This window comes from Rousettus aegyptiacus, unplaced genomic scaffold (assembly GCF_014176215.1).
Source record: "Rousettus aegyptiacus isolate mRouAeg1 unplaced genomic scaffold, mRouAeg1.p scaffold_m13_p_11, whole genome shotgun sequence".
Classification (NCBI taxonomy): Eukaryota; Metazoa; Chordata; class Mammalia; order Chiroptera; family Pteropodidae; genus Rousettus; species Rousettus aegyptiacus.
This window is the reverse complement of record NW_023416286.1, coordinates 43,249,136-43,270,130: the sequence shown is the minus strand read 5'-3', so window position 1 is coordinate 43,270,130 and position 20,995 is coordinate 43,249,136. Positions and strand designations below refer to the sequence as shown.

General features: G+C 32.1%; 1 protein-coding gene across 1 annotated transcript in view; it reads right to left on the bottom strand.

The window, feature by feature from the left end:
- The window catches only part of LOC107501329 (disintegrin and metalloproteinase domain-containing protein 5), a 94,739-nt gene that overhangs the window by 46,487 nt on the left and 27,257 nt on the right, over positions 1–20,995 (bottom strand). Inside the window, 4 exon segments of the mRNA XM_036228745.1 lie at positions 2,773–2,971; positions 6,225–6,320; positions 13,063–13,246; positions 20,830–20,966. Of these exon segments, the coding sequence (XP_036084638.1) occupies positions 2,773–2,971; positions 6,225–6,320; positions 13,063–13,246; positions 20,830–20,966 (616 nt within the window).

Sequence of the window (20,995 nt, the reverse complement as noted above, 5' to 3'; positions counted from 1 at the left end):
TTTCCCCACATCCTCACCAATACTTGTCTTTTTTTATATATATAGTACCTATTACAATGGGTGTTAGGTGGTATCTCATTGTAGTTTTGATATTTGTTTCCTTCATGCATAGTAATCTTGAACTTCTTTTTATGTTTATTGGCTCTTAGTATATTTTCTTCACAGAAATCTCTATTCAAGTTCTTTGCTCAATTTTAATTGGGCTGTTTGGTTTGTGTTGTTAAGTTTTAGGAGTTTTCTATAATTCTGAATATTAATTTTTCTTATCAGCTATATTATATGCAAATATTTTTCCCCATGAAACTACAAACAGAAACCGATTAATAGGAGAACATTAGTAAGTCCTTACATTGGGGGCCAGACAATTCTTTGTTTCTTCAGTTGCATTGAAGGATGTTTAGTAGCATCCTGACTTTTATCCTCTAAAACATAGTAGCAGTCCCACCCCAGCTGTGAAAATCAAAAATTTCTGCAAGCATTGTATCTAGTAGGCAAAGACCATAAATGCAGCTAAATATGCTACAATGCACAGGAAAATCCCTGTCACCCTGACCTCTCACAGCAGAGAATTGTCTGGACAAAATACCAGTAATTCTTAGGCTGAGAAACTCTGATGTAACTGTTGGGTTTGTACTCACACACCTTTATGTGCCACACAATTCTATTTGGTGACAAATCCCCCTAATAATGTCTATGACTTTATAACTAATCAGATTTTCTACCTTCTAGAGGACAAGTATCACCACTAACTAAATGACACCAAAACTTTAACATCATTTATATGATACCTAGATTAGGGAGTTTCCTCATGTGCAGAAATAACACTGATTGATGAGCATGCTGCAGAGGCTAGACTTACAAAACAAAATTTGATAAGGAACTTATAAAAAGGTGGTACATTTCCAGTTAAGCTATCTTTACAGATCAAATTTTTAAAAAGATTTACTACTTAAACTCAAGATCCTTTACCACAAATATATAAATTTCTCTACTTTAAATATTTCTTCATATTGCATAATATTGAAAGATTTCTCTACCTTACATATTTCTTCATATGGCATAAGCATATTTTAACAAAAAAAAACACAATAATTTGGCAGTACATAATGATTTGTATTAGGTCCATGGAAAAAGATTTTTATTGGCTGTTGCCTATAAATCATATATGGTTTTTATCTTGTGAAGCTAATGCCTGCATCAAAAGTGCTTGAACCCTGCAGTCAAGACCATTCTAGTTAACTAGTGTCCACAACAAGCCATAAAAGACCTAGTTAAAGAATTATAGTTAATTTGGGTTGAAATACTATGATGACTGAGGGCAAATTTTCACTAGCTGCCTATTTCCCCAAGCACTACAAGAAGCTTAAAAATTGGGATTGTTTTCTAATAATAAGTAGAAAAGCTTACTGACAGTCAGGCCCAGGCTTATCATGTCCTAGATGCATTCACACAAGTGGTTATTAGAATTGGACAGTCATTAGTTTGAAATCAAGATGCTTTAAATGTTATGCTTGCCTCCAAGAAGGAATTTGTGTTATTTTAGAAGACTATTGCACTTAAACACATAAAATTCTAACAGAGGGCTTTAAAATCACTGCTAATACTAAAGAAACAGTAAGTAAGATAAGTCACCTAGAGAACATCTAGCTGACATCCCACTATCAAACTCTAAGAGTGTCTGGCCAGCCCTAAGATTTATTTCCCTGGTTTTACTTGGAGAAATAATGAATCTGGAGACACTTTTCTGTTCTTTCTAATTTTACTGGTATTTGTTTATTTTTACCTCAATTATGTTTTTTAATTTATTAAATTTGTTGAGGTGACATTAATAAAATTACATAGATTTCAAGAATATAGTTCTGTAGAACATCCTTTGTATATTGACTTGTGTGTTCACCACCGAAAGTCAAATCTCCTTTTGTCACCACATATTTGATGCCCTTTCCCTCTGGTAATCACTATACTGTTGTCTTTATCAATGAGTTTCTGTTTGTTTGTTTGTCTCGGTTGTTGCTTTCAGTTTTATAGTCCACATATGAGTGAAATCATATGTCTTTTTAAATAATACTTCAATGTGGCCATTGTCTTTCCAGACAGCAGAACCATGATTCTGATAGAAAAGTAGAACAAAATTGTAATAATCACCAAAACCTCAATGTCGTTTCCTACTTAAATTCCTGGCATTCATATCGATCTAGATAATTCTTAGAATTCCTTCTTATGACCTAGCCAAAGAAGGCCTAAAGGGAGAACCGAGAATGATTAATTTCTCTCTCAAAGAAAATGAACTGCATATGTACTGGAAAATCTACAGTATTGCAATGAAGCTAATGATCCACACATTTATAGAAAGCTATCAAACTGGACTAGGCAAGTCATAAGCTGAAGCCCTCACTCATCAACAAGTTCATTTGAACTGATCCTTTCTTGAAATCCACACAACCAGTTATTAACCCTGCTTTGTTCTAGTAAAACCCCTTGTTTAATTTAAGTCTAAACTAAACCTCACCATCTCAAATTCTGTATGATCTTCTGAGAAGCTGTATTTCTATTTGAGGATTCTTCCATGTGCAAATAAGAATTCCATATAAATTCAGAGGCTTTTTCTTGCTTTACAGAACCAAGAAAATATGATTTCCCTTAACAATAATATATGCTAGGCAAGACTTCATTCATTAACAAATTACATTTATATTTTTGTTCTACAGAATTGAATAACATAGCTTGGAATAATCAGAATTTACAAACTAAGAAGAAAATTATGATCATTACCTCCTCCAATTAAATTTCTACATTGTTTGTCAAATGTCCGACATCTTCCTTCATAACAGTGGGCGTTACCCGAATCACAAGGTTCTCCATTGCGTGCAAAAGTGTCAGGCACACAGTGTGGGGTAAATCCATTGCAATATTCAATGAAATCACAGTCTTTATCAAACGATTTCCTACAAAGTATACCAACTGGTTTTAACTAGGAAGGGAAAAGAAACATAAGAGATGACATATCAATGACATCCAAGTTTTCTTTCTCTTAATCCTTTAAATTTCCATCCAGTTTATTTCTAAGTTGCTAAAGTCACTGATGAAATTATTCTTCTTGTTAACCATTTAAGCACTGCATAGAAACTTAGGTATTGAGTTTATTGTGCTTAAACAAGAGGTTAAAGCTTGAGAGAGATGTGGGAAACTTAAAGATAAGCAGACTACCATAATTAATTTTTTAAAAGAAAATCAAGCTAAGGAATTTATGTAAAAATTATTTTCAACCCATTATGGTTATGCTCACATACACGGCCTCTGGTTTCTACATATGCCATCCTTAAAGCAGAAACGAGCAACCATTTACAAAACAATATACACCATAAACATTTAGAAAAAAAGTTTGTATATTTTAAAAGAAGAAAATTTAAGTACACACAGGAGAAGGTTTATTCACATACCACATTGCAAACAACTATTAAAAAAAAAAAAGTAACTTCTCCAATTATATATCTCTGATCTCTTCAATACTTACTCTTCAGCTGATAGCTTCCAAGGTTCCCTTTCTGTATATCTGCTTTTGCTAAGAGAGGTCTAATTATCATCACAGCAAAACCCTTCCTCAATTTGAGCCCTGGCTATCATCATTATCTTATGCAAACTAAGTTCTAGCTTTGAAAGGTCCTAGAGGCCTCGCTTATATAACATTCATACATACCCCTTCCCCAGAATATGTTTTCTGTGTACTTCTCACAATTTTCAACATGTATTTGTTAACTGATACGAATTTTCCAAGTGATGGGTAAGAAAACAAAATATAATACTTACAGAGTTAACATTCAAATCAAAACCAGTGATCAAAATTGCTGGTAAAGAAAAATATGTATATAAATATAATGAAAAGGTATTAATATTTGTTTCTTGAGAATATGCTTCCTTTTACAAATACGTGTAAATGTCAATTTTACCTTTACTCTAATTTATTTTGTTACTTTTTACAGCAGTTTACAGGTCACAGAATATATGGGGGGAAAGTACAGAGATTTCCCATATATCCTTGCTCCACACATGCAAAACCTCCCCCATTATCAACATCTCTCACTACAGTGCTCCATTGGTCACAAATAATGAAACTACTCTGGTCCACTGAAGAGGGTAAGAATAGTTTCACTTTACCCACATCAACTTTCCCCAAGATGGAACAGTTCAAAACCAAGAGAGACCCTCCTGGCTTGTGATTTCTACAAGAGGGCGAAGTGAAAGTTATATGAGAGCCTGGTATCCCCAGCCTTGAGAGACACTGCTTAAGAGGCCCACTTTTGTCTTGTCCAATCCAGATAACTGAGGGAATTGGCACAGTTAAACAGTATGCGGACACCTAGGAGTAGTGAAAAGGGAGGAGGGCTCACATCAATCTATGTGTAAATCACAACAACCAGCCACATATCTTATTCACTTGCTCACAGATTCCACCAAGAGCCCACTCATGAACTAACAGGCTTGGCTCATGGACAACTGTAAGGCACTGTTGAAAGATTAAAAGAGAAACAAATAAATGAAAAGATATCCTGTGTTCATGGACAGAAGAATTAATACTGTTACAATATATATACTACCATAAAAGCTCCAAAAAAAAATAAAAATAGAACTACCATGACCCAGAAATCTCATTTCTGAGTATATATCTGAGGAATATAAAATCGTAATCTTGAAGAGATATGTGTACCCCCACATTCATTGCAGCATTATGAACAACATGGAAGACATGGAAACAACCTAAGTGTCCATTAATGAATGAATGTTACTGATACTTTCACTCTTTTTTAAAGCTTTTATTTTTTATTACTTTTTTATTATATATTAGTTTCAGGTATAAAGTATAATGGTTAGGTATTAATATAATTTATGAAATGATCTTCCTGGTTACTCTAGCATCCATCTGGCATGAAACACAGCCATTACAATAATATTGACTATATTCCCCATGCTGTACTCCACATCCCTCTGTTTTGCATAGATACACACACACTCACACACACACACACACACACAATGGTATCATTTATATTATTACATTTGTAATGTTATATAAACTTTGTTATAATATACATTATTAATAAATATAATAGATATATGCTATATATACACAAGGAATAATGCACACACAATTGAATAATATTCAGTAATAAAAGAAGGAAATCCTGCCATTTGTGACAACACGGATGAACCTTGAGAGCAATATTCTAAGTGAAACAAGTCAGATACTTTACAATTTCACATGTGGAATATAAAAAAGAAAACAAACAAATTCACCAAAACAGAGAACAAAATGGTGGTTGCCAAAGGCTGCAAGGTGGGGGAAATGGGAAGATGATGGTCAAGGGTACAAATTTTCAGCTATAAAATTAATAAGTCTGGGGATCTAATGTACAGCATGGTGACTACAGCTAACAATAGTTAACAATAATGTATTATATACTTGAAAGTTGTTGAGATAGTAATCTTAAATGTTCTTGCTATACGAAGTGGTGTATGTATTAACTAAACTTATTCAGTAATTATTTTGTAATATATACTTACACCAAATCATTAAGTTGTACACCTTAAACTTACACATGTTACATGTCAATTATATCTCAAATAGAGCTGGGGGAAATTTTTTTAAAAAGATAAAAGCATACCCTTCCTCCCATCTTATAGACATTTATCTTGATCAGGAGCTTGTTCCTTTTTTCCTTAGGATCCCAGTGAATTATGCTGGGTTTGGGGTAATTATTCAGGAATTCTTTAAATGCTTTCAATGAAGAAGGATCAAATGATTATAACAATAACTGAATGAATTGCAAAGGAACAGAGGACTTTACCAAAAGACAATGAATTTAGCCAACTAAAAGAACTAATCTAAATTCCTGACCCCATGTGAGAGTAGGGTATTAGAAAAAAAGACCATAAGAGGGTTGTTCCAGATGTATGTCGACCACAGAGAAATCTCAATGGGTACCAGAAAGATTTGTAATGAGGTATAGAAATGGGAAGCCAAGTCAGGAGAAATGAAGCATCAGGCATTAGGCATTACGTACATGAGAGTCCTAGAAATGATAGACTGCTGAATGAAGTGTGAGAGTGAATCCAATGTTGTTTGTATATAATATAATGGGAAGGGTGAAATATGTTTTCTATCTTCTTTAAACAAGAATTTCAAGAAATTAATATTGAGTTATTAGAAAATACAGATTGCTTCTTACCGTGCACTTTTGTGTGCAGCATTCCCCAGAACCACAAACTTTAGAACCTTTGATTGTACAAGTTCTAGGATCACAGCAGTCTTTATGTGTACAAGTCTGTAAACAAATGCTGTGTTAATCACATAATTAGGTACCATGAAATAAAACTGCAACATAGAATTTCTTTACAATGTATGAAGTTTTTCTTAAATTCAGTTTTAATAATCCTATTCTTTATGAGATTTATAGAAATCAACATCTTATTCACTAGTTTGTAAAAGAAATGTGTTGTTTCATTACATTCCATATAATTTGAACAATGTTAACATGCCACTGTGGTGCCAAAATCTTAGAGGCAATACTGATTACATACCTTGTTAACTACCATTTTCTTCAAATGTTTTCTTATACTCCTGCTTTTTTATAATAAATTATATAATCCAAATCTGTTTACACATAGAACTTCTCTAACATGAAACTGTCAAAAACAGCATTCAGATTCTCAGCTTCCCTCTCTGAAATGGCAAAACCCTAAAACTCCACTCTAAACAATGTGGTCCAAGAAGCCAGGCTCTTCTATTCACCTCAGATTTCACTGGGAGGCTGGCCCTTATACTTACTTAACATTTTATAAGATTCGGTGCCTTCAACCAACTTTTTTAGTCTTCAGTAGCAAGTCTCTTGTAATTATGTAGTTTTTCAATATCAGATGTTTGTTTCCTGATGTTGTCTTTTTGTTGTTGGTAATTTCTTATTAGTATTTTCAATAAACAGCTTGACCATAAGCTTCAATATTATACTTTCAAAATGTTATTTATTTCATATATTGACTCATGTAACTCAAAGTTTAAATATTCTTTTGTTATTTTTTTCATACTGTATCTTTCAATAAAATTGGTTATTGATTTTTCTTTTTTTCAAATCCACTTTGTATATGTGTAAGGGTAAACCTCCTTAAGAATAGAATGTTCTGGCTGTTTTAAAATGGTCTTTCACCCTGCCTTCTTCCAGAAGCATGAGAATACTTCTCTCCAATATTCACTGTGACAATCAATCTGAGCTCCTAGAGGTAAAACTCACAAAAGTGTAAGGGCCTCCCTAGAATTTTTAACTATAAAAGTTGTTTACATTGAGCCTCCAACAATTCGTCAATTACAGTTCAGGTTTTCCTACCGAAGCACTGATTGTCTGTGATTTGCCTATCTGTCTTTCCAATTTGGGGCGCAGAGGCTTGTCCTATAACCTCATTTCTCCGACTGACCTAAGAAGAATTGTTGCTTTTTCAATTTGTTTAGCTTTTGTTGTAAAGACTCAAATGGTGACTTCTAAACTTCTCATATGTCAGACAAGAAACCATATAATTAATTTTCTTTTTAAAATATTTTTAATAAAAATGCTTAAATTGGCTTTCGAATATTTATATATTCACATATATTTGAATATATATGAACTATAAATATTTTCTTCCATTTTGGAGCTTGCTATTTTATTTTTCTTAACAGAGTCTAAGAGAAAAAGTTTCTAAATTTACCATTTTTTTCTTTAAAAACTCATTCTTATTTGCCAAATCTAAGAAATTTTTGCTTACTATAGGGTCAAAAGATTGTCTCCTTTGTTTTACACTGAAAGCTTTAGAATTTTAGCTTTTATATTTAGGTCTTTGATCCGTTTCAAATTAATTTTTGTATATGATAAGAAGTAAAGGTTTATATTATTTACATGGATATTCAGTTCATACATTTGTTAAAAAGATTTTCTTCACCCATTGAATTGTCTTACATATTTGCAGGAAATCAATTGACTGTATAAATATTATTTTATATATTGATTATCTATATTGTCCCATTAAGGTATATATGCATGCTCTGGCCAATACTACATTGTCATGATTATTATAACTATGTAGAAAATTTTATATTTAAAGAAAATTAGTATAAGTGTTCCACCACCTTTGTTCTTTTTCTTTTAATTTCTTTGTCTATTCTAGGTCTTTGCTTTGCAAATAAATTATAGTATTAGCTTGTCAATTGCTATAAAAAGATGGATGGGGTTTGAATTGGGATTACGTTAAATGAATGTATCAATTCATGTAGAGCCAAAAACTTAACAATACTATCTTCCAATCTATGAAAGTAGGATTTCATTCACTTCAATCTTCTTTCATTTCTCTGAGCAATGTCAGTTTTTAATACACAGATTTTTCACATATTAAGCTAAATTTACTTCTATATATTTCATATTTGTGAAACAATATATATCAAATTGTACATTTCATTTCATTTTCCATTTGTTTATTACTTATACATAGAAATTCAATTGAATTTTGTATAATGGTCTTTTATCCAGTGACTTGAATTCACTAATTAGATTTAGTAGTTCTTGGGATGGGGGGAGATTGCTTAGAATTCGCTACTCATGCAGCCAAGTTATGTTTGATGAAAGACAGTTTTACATCTTCCTTTCCAATCATTATGTTTCTTTATCTTGCCTTACTGCAATGACTATAGCATCCACTTCCATTTAATATGTACAATATTAAATGGAAGTGGTGAGAGCAAACATCTTTGCCTTGCTCAAGCTATTAGGGGAAAATATTGAGTTTTTCACCAGTAAATATGACAATAGTTGTAGGTTTCTCAGAGATGTACTTTATTAGACTGAGGAGGTTCTCTTCTATTCCTAGAGTTCTTAGTTTATTGTGAATTGATACTAAATTATCTCAATTTTTTTCTTTATATATTGTTATTATGTTGAATTATATATGTTTTATATGTTAAAACAACTCCATATTCCTGGGATAAACTCCACTTGGTCAAGATTTATTAACCTATTCATACAGTGTTCATGAGAAATATTGGTGTGATTTTCTTTTCTTTTAATTTCTTCTCTGGTTCTGACTTCGGACCAATACTTACTTCATGAAATGAATTATAAAATGCCTCCATCCATTATATGAGAAGATTCATGTATAATTGATATTTTCTTTGTTTTATGTTTGATAAAATTCACTAGTAAAGTAATGTGGATTTGGAGTTTCTTTGTGGAAAAATATTTTAATTACAAATTTAATTTCTTCACTTAATATAGAGCTATTCAAATTTTATCTTCTTATGCTGATTGTGATAATTTGTGTTTTAAGAAACTTTACAATTTTATCTAAATTGTCAAATTTGTTTACATAAAGTAGTTTTTAATATTCCTTATTTTTAACATATATAGGATGTATGATAATATGCTCTCTTTTATTCCTGATTTTGGTAATTCATTTTATCTCTCACTTTTCCTTCATCAGCACAGTGAGAGGTATATCAAGTACACTGAAGTTTTTCAAAGCACCAGCTTTTATTTTCATTGATATTCATTCTCTGGTTTCTAACTCATTCATTTTTGCTTTTATCTTTATCATTTGTTCCTTCTATTTTAGCTTTAATTTAGACATATTTTAGTTCTCTAAAGTAGTATTCTAAATCATTGGTTTTAGATCTTTCTTTTTCTCTAATATAAACTTTTAAAGCTATAGATTTTCCTCAAAACAGTTTGCTGAATCTCGTATTTTTTAATGTTTCATTTGCATATTGTTAAAAATATATTCTACTTGCCTTCAAGCTTTCTTTTTTGAGCCATGTTCCTTAACTGTCTATTTTCGTGAATATGGTACAGACTTCCCTGCTTCTCTGGTTGTTTAATAATTTTGGGGTAACATGTTAGATATTATAGAAAAAAGTGATATAATGACTATATTCAGCTGTGTCCTTCTGGAGGAAGGTAATTTGCCTGGGCATAAACTATAAACTTCAGCTCCTCTACAATGTGCAGCAGCTATCCCTGTTCAATTCATATTGCTTCCACCTGCTGAATTTTTAGCTTGACATTCAGCCAAGGATTTAGGCAGAGGTTGTACTTATATTTCAGAGTACAATCTGTCTGCAGTTTCCTTGTTTCCAAAAATTCTTCTTTAATTTCCAGTGTCAGTTTCAGTCTCAGTCTTTATGTTGATATTTGAAACCAGCGAGTCTTAAATTTCTGCTGCTGAGTTGCACATAGTAGAAAAATACTCTAAGAAAAAATAATGAAACTCATAGAGCTCACCTAGTATACCTACATCTTTCAAGTGTCTCATCCTCCTTTTATGCCCCATGGGATATTTCTGGACCATGCATATTTTAGCAGTTGGCCAAGTATTTGTACAGTTAATAATAAGATTTTAGGTCATATCACTGTTATAGTTCTCTAACTTTTAGGATTTACCCTTAAATTTCCATTGGCTCTCATCCCTGAACTCTGTTCTCTGTTACACTGAATCTGTAAAGCTTCAGTTTTCCACATCGATTTAATTATGCCATATCCATGAAGGAAGAGGAGTACCCTTAGGCTAGAAAGACATAAACTTAAAATTCTTATATATTATAGATGCAGTTTTTCTAGAGTAAACTCTCCTCTGGCTTCTTTCTTCTTTAAGATGTGTTCCACTGCCATTAAGTAACATACATATAATATATGTACATTTTTATATATAAAACATATTATACATGGTTTACATATAATATATTATATATTTTAATATGTAAATATACTTTTAACCTGTTTATATAATGTATATTCCACATTTTACAATTGCAATGTCTGAGCATTTTCATATGACTATTTCACTTTGTTGTCAATATGACCTCTATAATCTTTCATCTTTTTTAAGTTTGATATTTGTTCTATATTGTTATATTTCATAAAAGTAATAGATTCCTTCTTTATTAATTTTACTAAAATGACATTGGTTAATAAAATTATACACATTTCAAGTGTGCAAGTCTACATCATTTGTATATTACATTGTGTTTTCATCACCCAAAGTTAAATTTCTTTGTCACCAGTTATTTGACCTCCTTTACCCTTATCTACCTCCTCCCTCTTCCCTCTGGTAACCATCAAAGTGTTGTTTAATGTCCATGAGTCTCCGTTTGTTTGTCTTGTTCATTTGTTGCTTTCAGTTTTATATCCCACATATGAGTAAAATCTTATGGTTCTCAACTTTTTCCACCTAGTTCGCTTAGCATGATAATCTCAAGATCCATTCATGTGATCACAAATGGCAATATTTCATCTTTTCTTATGGTTGAGTAATATTCCATTGTATACATGTACCACATCTTTGTCCAATCATCTATCAAAGGGCACTTCAGTATTTCCATGTCTCGGTCATCGTGAATAGTGCTGCAGTGAACATCAGGGTGCATATATCAATTCAGATAAATGTTTTCAAAATTTGAGGATAGATACTCAAAAGAAGGTTTGCTAGGTCATATGGTAATTGTTTTCTTAATTTTTTGAGGAACCTCCATATTGTTTTTTTTTAGTGGTTGTATCAATTTTCATTTCCTTTCATTTCCTTTCATTTCATTTCAGCAGTGTATGAGGTTTCCTTTTTCCCCACAACCTCTTCAACATTTGTTATTACTTGTCTTGTTGATAATAGTCATTCTAATAGATGTGAGGTGGTATCCCATTGTCATTTTGATTAGCATTTCCCTAACAGCTAGTGAAGTTGAGCATCTTTCCATATGTCTGTTGGCCATGTATATGTCTCAGAAGAAGTATCTGTTCAGGTCCTCTGCCCATTTTTAAATTGGATCGTTTGTTTTTTGTTGTTGTTAAGTTGTATGAATTCTTTATATATTTTGAATATTAGGCTCTCATTAGAGGTGTTGTTTGCAAATATAGTCTCCAATTCGATGGTTGCCTCTTTGCCTTGTTGACAGTTTCTTTTGCTGTACAGAAGCTTTATAGTTTAATATATTCCCATTCATTTATTTCTGCTTTTACTTCACTTGCTGTTGGAGTCAAATTCATAAAACTCTCTTTCAGACCAAGATCCATGAGTTTAGTACCTATATTTTCATCTATGCAGTTTATTGTTTCAGGTCTTATATTTAGGTCTTTGATTTACTTTGAGTTAATTTTTGTATATGGTGATAAATAGCACCTTTTTGTATGTGGCTTTCCAATTTTCCCAGGACCATTTATCGAAGAGGTTTTCTTTCTCCATGATATGGTTTTAGCTCCTTTGTCAAAAATTATTTGCCCATATATACGAGGGTTCATTTCTGAACTCTTGCTTCTGTTCCATTGATATTTGTGTCGGTTTTTCTGCCAGTACCATGCTGTTTTAATTACTGGCACTTTGCTGTATAACTTGAAGTTAGGCAGAATAATACCTCCAGCCTTGTTCTTTTTTTCTCAGAAAAGAATGTTGCTTATTTGGGTCCATTCGTGATAGATTTTTCTTCCTATTTTTTTATTAAACTTATTGGGACGACATTGGTTAATAAAATTATGTAGATTTCAATTGTACAATTCAACAATACATCATCTTTATATTGCATTGTGTTCACCACCAAAGTCAAATCTCCTTCTGTCATCATATATTTTACCCTTTTCATTTAAAAATGTTTTAGTGGTACCACCTATCAATATAAATTTTTTTTCTCTGTATATTTTCTCCCTGTATTATCAAATGGGATAGCATTTTGCTATCCCACTGGTAATAGTCTACAGTCTGTTTGTTACCACTAGTTGTTAAAGGTATATTTCTTCAGCTGCTTTGTGAACTGTTTGTGGTCACTAATTCTAATTTTGTAGCTGATGCATACACTAAAAATATCATAATATTTGAAGACAAACATTATCTAAAGGATCTCTGCTCACCACTTCAAAAAATAGCAAAAAGGGAGACATGGACTTCAAATTTCACCAAAAAAAAAGTCTTTTTAAAATTTAATTTTCTAAAAATAAGGTCTTTGTCTTATTTTCCACCTATTACATGTATATAGAAAATAAAAGTTTTTTTAAAAAAAATTCTCCTCACCTCTAGAGTGCCACAATCACATTGTTCGCCTTGTTCCAACTTTCCATTACCACATATCTTCTGTAATTTGTAAACTGGCATATCATGAAGGATTTTATTAAGACAGTCAAGGCCAGAATCTGAAGCAAAATATTTAAACTCATCCAAGTTACAGGTGCTAAAATCCTTTACACCCCCCGAGTGCCTAAAATATAAAAAACATGGGTATGATCAAACTTATTGCTCTATATCTCTACATTTTCCCAATGTATGGTGTTTTCAAGAGTGATTTAAAGAGGATTATACTTCATGGAAAACAAAAAGGCAGCCTCGAGCCCTGGGGTGCCCTAGGCCTTTTGCTGAACTGTCTCAGGCCCGGCACTGATGGCAGCCAAACTCAGTCCATTGTATGGTCTCTTCCAAGTGCCTCCAAGTCCAACACAGGTAGCAAACAACTGTGGACAGCTTTGTAGCTTCTACTAGGTTGCCCTGGGCTGGTCACAGGCAACGGCTGTCCTTGGCCTACATGGGAGCCCCTTGCAAGAGGTTCTAAAACCAACAGACCCAAAGGCTGCTATCAGATGTCAAATGATCACCATCTGGTTAGCCCCACAAACAGTACAAACAAAGGGTGGACAACAGGCACACAAGCCTATTTGAGCGAATCCTACTTCGTGGGGTCAGCCCCAAAACAGCAGCACATATACTATGGACATGGCCAATCTTCATAGCCAGTAAGCCTGTGAGTCAGTCCCACCCACCAACATGCCAACGGCAATCAAGACTCAATTACGAAAGGAGAGCCCATACAGTCCACACAAGAGAAACTCCTGGAACACCCAGCACAGGTGATCAGGAAAACTGAGCCACAGAGAACACCTACTACATAAGGCCACTCTACCAAAATTGGGAAATACAAAAGGTCAAACTAATACATAAAAACAAACACAGAGAAGAAACCAAAATGAGAAAACAAAGATGTCTCAAAGAAAAGAATAAGAGAAAACTCCAGGAAAAAAAAAAACTAAAAAAAAAAAAAAAAAAGAAGAAAAGCAACTTACCAGATACAGGGTTCAAAACACTGGTTGTAAGGATACTTGATGAACTTAAGGAAAGAACAGATGATCTCAGTGAGAATTCCAACAAAAACATAGTATACAGAAAAAAAGGACATAAAAAACATTAAAGAAAAACTAATCAGAAATGAAGAATACAACAACTGAAATGAAGAATACATTGGAAAAAAAACAACAATAGATTAGATGAAGCAGAGGATCAAATCAGTGATTTGGAAGATAAGGTAGTAGAAAACATACAATCATAACAGCAAAAAGAAAGAAGAATCCAGTCATTAACTATTAGAAAGATAAATTAAGAAAATAATACCATTTATAATTGCATCGAGAACAATAAAATTAAACAACATGCTACTAAAGAATGACTGAGACATAGAAGAAATAAAAGGAAAGATCAAGTGATACAGAGAAACAAGAGTGAAAATAAAACATATGAAAACTTTGGAGGATACAGCAAAAGTGGTAATAAGAGGAAAAGTCCATATCACTACAGGCCTAGCACAAGAAACATGAAAAGCCCAAAAGAATGACCTAACATTACATTGTAAAAAGCTAGAAAAAGAAACACAATGAAGTCTAAAGTCAGTAGAAAAAGAGAAATAATAAAAATTAGAGCAGAATTAAATAAAATTGAGGACAACAGAAAAAATTAATTCAATAAAGAGCTGGTTCTATAAAAAAAATTAAGAAAATTGACAAACCCTTGGCTTAACTTACTAAGGAAAAAAAGAGAAATGACACAAAGAAATAAAATCAGAAATAAAAGAGAAGTTATGACAGATACCACTGAAATACAAAAGATCCTATACTATGAAAGATTACATGCCGCCAAATTTAATAACCTATAAGAAATGGAAAAGTTCTATTAAATGCACAACCTTCCTAGACTGAATCATGAAGAACTAGAAAATTGAAATAAACTGATCAACAGTAAGAAAATTGAAACAGTAATCTAAAACCTACCCAAAAGTAAAAGTCCAGGACCAGATGGCTTCGCTAGTAAATTATACCAAACATTCAAAGATTATTTAAACCTGTTTTCCTCAAACTTTTCCAAAAAATTGAATAAAACACATAATTCATTTTATGAGATCATTACCCTGATACCAAAACCAAGTAAGGATCGATCTCTCTCTCTCTCTCTCTCTCTCTCAGTTAATATCTCTAGTAAATACAGATGCAGAAATTCTAAACAAATATTAACAAATGGAATTCAAAATACATTAAAAAATTATACATCATGATCAAATGGGGGTTATTTCCAGAAGCACAAGGATGGTTCAATAGAAGCAATTCGATTGATGTGATACCTCACATTAATAAATAAAAAAATGAAAATCATATGATCATATTATAGATCCAGAAAAGGCCTTTGACAAGATGCAGCATCCATTATAATTAAAACACTTGATAAAATGGATATAGAAGAAAAGTACCTCAACATAATAAAGGCCATATATGACAAACCCTCAGCCAATAATATATTTAATGATGAAAAACTAAAAACCTTCCCTCTAGGGTCAGGAACGAGACAAGGATGCCTGTTCTCACCACTTTTGCTCAAGATAGCATTGGAAGTGCTAGCTAGAGCACTAACAATAAAATTTCAGAAAAAAAATTTAAAAATCATTTTACCCTACCAATAAAAAGAGGATAATCCTGGGAGTAAACTTAACAAAGGATGTGAAGGACCTATACACTGAAAACTTCAAGACAGTTTTTAAAGAAACTGAAGACACAAAGAAATGGAAAGATATTTCATGTTCATGTATTGAAAGAATCAACTTAGTTAAAATGGCTATATTACTCAAAGCAGTATATCGATTTAATGCAATCTTCATAAATATGCCAAAGGCATGTTTTAAAGAATCAGAACAAAAAATAATAGATTTATATGAAACCACAAAAAAACCAAATAGCCAAAACAATCCTGAGAAAAAAAGAAAAAGGCTGGAGGTATCACACTGCCTGGCTTCAAATTATACCACAAAGTGATAATAATAAAAACAGCATGTGGCAAAAAAACAGACACACAGACCAGTGTAACAGAATCAGGAATCCAGAATTAAACTTTCATATATATGGGGTAAAAAGGAGCCAAAAACTACACAATGAAGAAAGGAAAGCCTCTTCAATAAATGGAAAGTCACATGCAAAAGAATGAAATTAGACTTCTGTCTATCACCATATACCCAAATTAACTCAAAATGAATCAAAGTCCTAAATATAAGACCTGAAACAGTAAATCGAATAGAAGAAAACATAGGTACTAAACACACGGACCTTGGATTTAGAGAGAATTTTATGAATTTGACCTCAAAGACAAGGGATGTAAAAGCAAAAATAAATAAATGTAACTGTATCAAACTAAAAACTTCTGTACAGCAAAAGAAACCATCAACAAGGCAAAGAGGCAACCAAACAGAATAAGATAATATATTAGCAAATGGTGTCTCTGAAAATGAGCTAATACCCAAAATATGTAACTCATACGACTCAATAACAACAAAAACAAACAATTCAATTAAAAAATAGGCAGAGGACCTGAACAGATACTTCTCCCAAGAAGACACACACGTGGCCAACAGACATATGGAAAGTTGCTCAATGTCAGTAGCTATTAAGGAAATGCAAATCAAAACCACAATGGATACCACCTCACACCCATTAGAATAATTATCATCAACAGAACAACTAATTACAAGTGTTGAGAGGTTTTGAGAAAAAAGAAACCTTCATACACTGTAGGTAGGAATTTAAACTGGTATAGCCGCTATGGAAAACAGTATGGAGGTTCTTCAAAAATTAAAGGTAGATTTACCATATGACCCAGCAATCTCTCTTCTGGGTATTTATCCTAAAAACTTGAAAACATTTGTTCACAAAGATATGTGCACCCCAGTGTTCACAGTAACATTGTAGCCAGACATAGAAACTGAAGTGCCCTACAACAGATGGTTGGATAAATAAAATGTGGTATATTCCTTATACAATGTAATATTTCTCAGTCATAAGAAAAGATGAAATACTGCCATTTCTGACAACATGGATGGGTCTCGAGATTATCATGCTAAGCAAAGTAAGTCTGAAAAAGTTGAGAACCATAAGATTTCACTCATGTGTGAGATATGAAACTGAAAACAACAAACAAGACAAACAGAGACTCATGGACACGGACAAAAGTTTAGTGGTTATCAGAGGGAAAGGAGGAAAGGTGGAGGTAGAAAATGGTAAATGGGTCAAATATATGGTGCCCAAAGGAAATTTAATTGTGGGTGATGAACACACGATACAATATATAGATGATGTATTATTGAACTGTATACTTGAAATGAATATAATTTTATCAACCAATGTCATCCCAATAAACTTAATTTTAATAAGTAATTTAATAAAAGACTGTAACAAAACACAAAGACAGATCCAGTAATCCCACTTCTGAGTATTTTATCAACAGAAACTGAAAACGCTATTTCAAAGAGACATATGCATCCATGTATTCACTGCAGCATTTACAATAGCCAAGATACAGAATCAACCATGCTGTCCATCAATGGATGACTAGATAAAGAAGAAGTGGTACATATATACAATGGAATGTTACTCAGCCATTAAAAAGAACAAAATCTTACTATCTTCAACAACATGGATGGACCTAGAGAGTACTGTACTGAGTAGAGTAACTTAGACAGAGAAAGACAAATGTCAACTATTTCACTTATACATGGAATCTAAAAACAAAACAAAACAAAAACAGATTCATAGAAACATATACCAAAATGATGATTACCAGAAAGAATGGGATTAAAAGATAGATAAAGAGAGGAAGGAGAATATAGTCAATATATTGCGATAAGTTTGCAAGGTGACATATGATTACCAGAATTAGTGGGGTGATCACATTATAAAAATGTTGAATCCCTAATTGTACATCTGAGACTAATATAACCAATATAATAAGACTGTATATTAACTATACTTATATACTTAAATAAAAAATATTTTTAAAAAGTAGTGAATAGAAATCAATATTTAGATGGCCCAGGTGTTAGATTTGGCACACGAGTACTTTAAAAAAGGGCCACTATAATATATTCAAGTAATGGAAGAAAAATGTTTAATTAATTCATAGAAATCACAGTCTTATAGAGTGAACATTCAAAATAGAGTATCTAGTAAATTTACATAAAATTCTAGAGCAAGGTAAACTGATCGTAGTGATAAAAATCAAGTCAGTGTTGCCTGCATTAAGGGTGGAAGATGGACAGCCAAGGGTCACAAAGGAACTTTCTATGGAAATGAAAAAGCTGCATACCTTGATTGGCACTGTAGTTCAAAGATTTACATATATTTGTCATAAGTCATAAACTCATATACTAAAAGTATGTGAAATTTATTGTGGGTAAATCACACATCTATAAAGTTCATTTTTAATAAAGTATATAAACCAAATACTCAAAATTCTTCTGAGAAACTATCAAAAGGAAGAATAAATAAATTTTGTTACCTACTTTCTGTTTTAACAAAAATTTGTAATATCATGGATTCGGTAGTCAGAAGATAAAATTAAATAATAAGAAAAATATACTGAGCTGACTAGGTCATTATTTCCAACATATTTACTGAGCACTCTTCTAGGCAACTGTTAAGCAATAAAAAGTAGAACTTCCTAGGGACAAAAAGTATGAAACTCAGGAAGTCAATACATAGAATAAGTCAGATAGTTATTGGAATGATGAAGAAGAAAAATAAAACAACATAATGTACAAGGGAATAAAAGATACTATTTTAGAAAAGAAGACATTTATTTTTTTAAAAAACTATAGCTAACATAATATTTATGAAAAACCGAATGCTTTTCTCTTAGGATTGGAAACAAGGCAAGGATATCCACTGTCACCACATCAATTTACATTAGACTGAAATTATTTCAAGTTTAATTAAGCAAGAAAAAGGGATTACACACAAACAGATAGAAAGGAAAGAATAAAACTGTTCTCATTCATGATGACAAAATCTTGTGTATAGAAAATATTACAGAATCAACACATAAAATCTCCTGGAACTTCTAATGTATTTAACAAGTATGAAGCACCCAAAGTCAATATACAAAAATCAATTATATTTCTATGTTTTAGCAATGAAGAATTTCTAAATGATATTAAGAAAACAATTCTGGTCATGATAGCAAAAGAAAAAAAAATACTTAAGGATAAATTCAACAAAACAGGTACAAGACTTGTAAACTATAAAATACAATTACATTGCTGAGAAAAATTAAAGAAGATATATGCCGTATTTAAGGATCAAAAGACTCAATATTATTATTAAGATATTCTCCCAAAATCGAACTACACAATTAAACAATGCAATACTTTTCAAAATCTCAGCAGGAGTTTTCATAAAATTAGAAAGCTGGTAATAAAATGTATATGAAAATGCAAAGGGTGGAAAAACTTGGGGACTTGTACCACCTGATTTCAGAATTCAATATAAAGCTACAGTAATAAAGACAGTATGTTTTTGCATAAGGGTAGACAGATTATTGATATAAAATAGAAATTTCAATAAAAAATCCACACATTTATGGTCAATTGATTTTTGACAAAGTTGCCAAGGCAATTAAGGGAGGGAAAGGATGGTCTTTTCAACAGGTGGTGCTGGAATAACTGGAAAGCCATATGGCAAAAATAAAAATGAACTTAAACAAATACACATTAACTCAAAATATAACATAAAACTTAATATTAGAGCTATAAAAACATGATGCATAAAAGAAAAATGTATAAAGTATACTTCATCAAAATTAAAAACATTTTCTTAAAAAATGGACTATAAGAAGGAAATCATGTATCTGGTAAAAGACTCATAGCCAGACTATACAAACCATTCCTACAACTCAATACACAAAAATCTTAGTTTTTATTTTTAAAAATTGGACAAAATATTTGAATATGCCCTTCAGCACAGAAGACATACAAAGCTATCAAGAATGAAAATCTGTTCAACTTTATTAGCTCCTAGGGAAATGCAGATTAAAACCAATATGAGATAATATTGCATACTCACTGTAATGATTCATATTAAACATACTGAGCACATCAAGTCTTGGTGATAATGTGAAACAATCAGGATGGGCTACACGATTTGTAGGAACCAATGCAAAATGGAAATGCAGGGCCCCTTGTTTATAAAACAAGGCAAAAGTATTATTAATGGTACTAAAATTGAAAGCTCTTTCCTTTCTTTGGCAGTCTCTCAAGGGGTCATGGTGTTATTTATTTGCAATTTAATGACTTTCTAAATAAAAAATTTAAAATTAATTATTGACACGAATTGTACTGTTTGTCGTTATATTGTACAATGCCAGTTTTAAATGCATATATCAAAGCAATAAACTTTATGCAGAATCACTGAAATCATATAATTCATTTGGCTGATCACTAGTGGGTGCTTTCAATCAGGACAGAAAAAGAAAATACAAGCCAGACTGGAAGGTAAAAAGGAAAAAGAGACTTTTCCCCCAGGCCTGGGAAGTCCTGGGAAGTTTTGCACCTATTTTTGGTGTGTGTTCCATTTACACTTGAAAAGAATGTGTATTCTGTAGTTGTTGTATAGAGTGTTCTATAATTGTCACTTCTATAAGTGTGCAAGTTCTTAAACAAACAAAAATTTAAGGAATATGCATATTTCATATAGAAAATTATCTTACAGTGCTTCTGGTGACATTGTGCAAACATCTCCTGAACAATAGCAGGTATCAGAGTTATCAAAATTCAATCCCACATTAAGACCAAGCAACTGCACGATGCTGACAGTAAATGACTCCAAAGATGAACCTTCTGGAAACTTAATATAAGGAAAATAAAAGAAAAAGA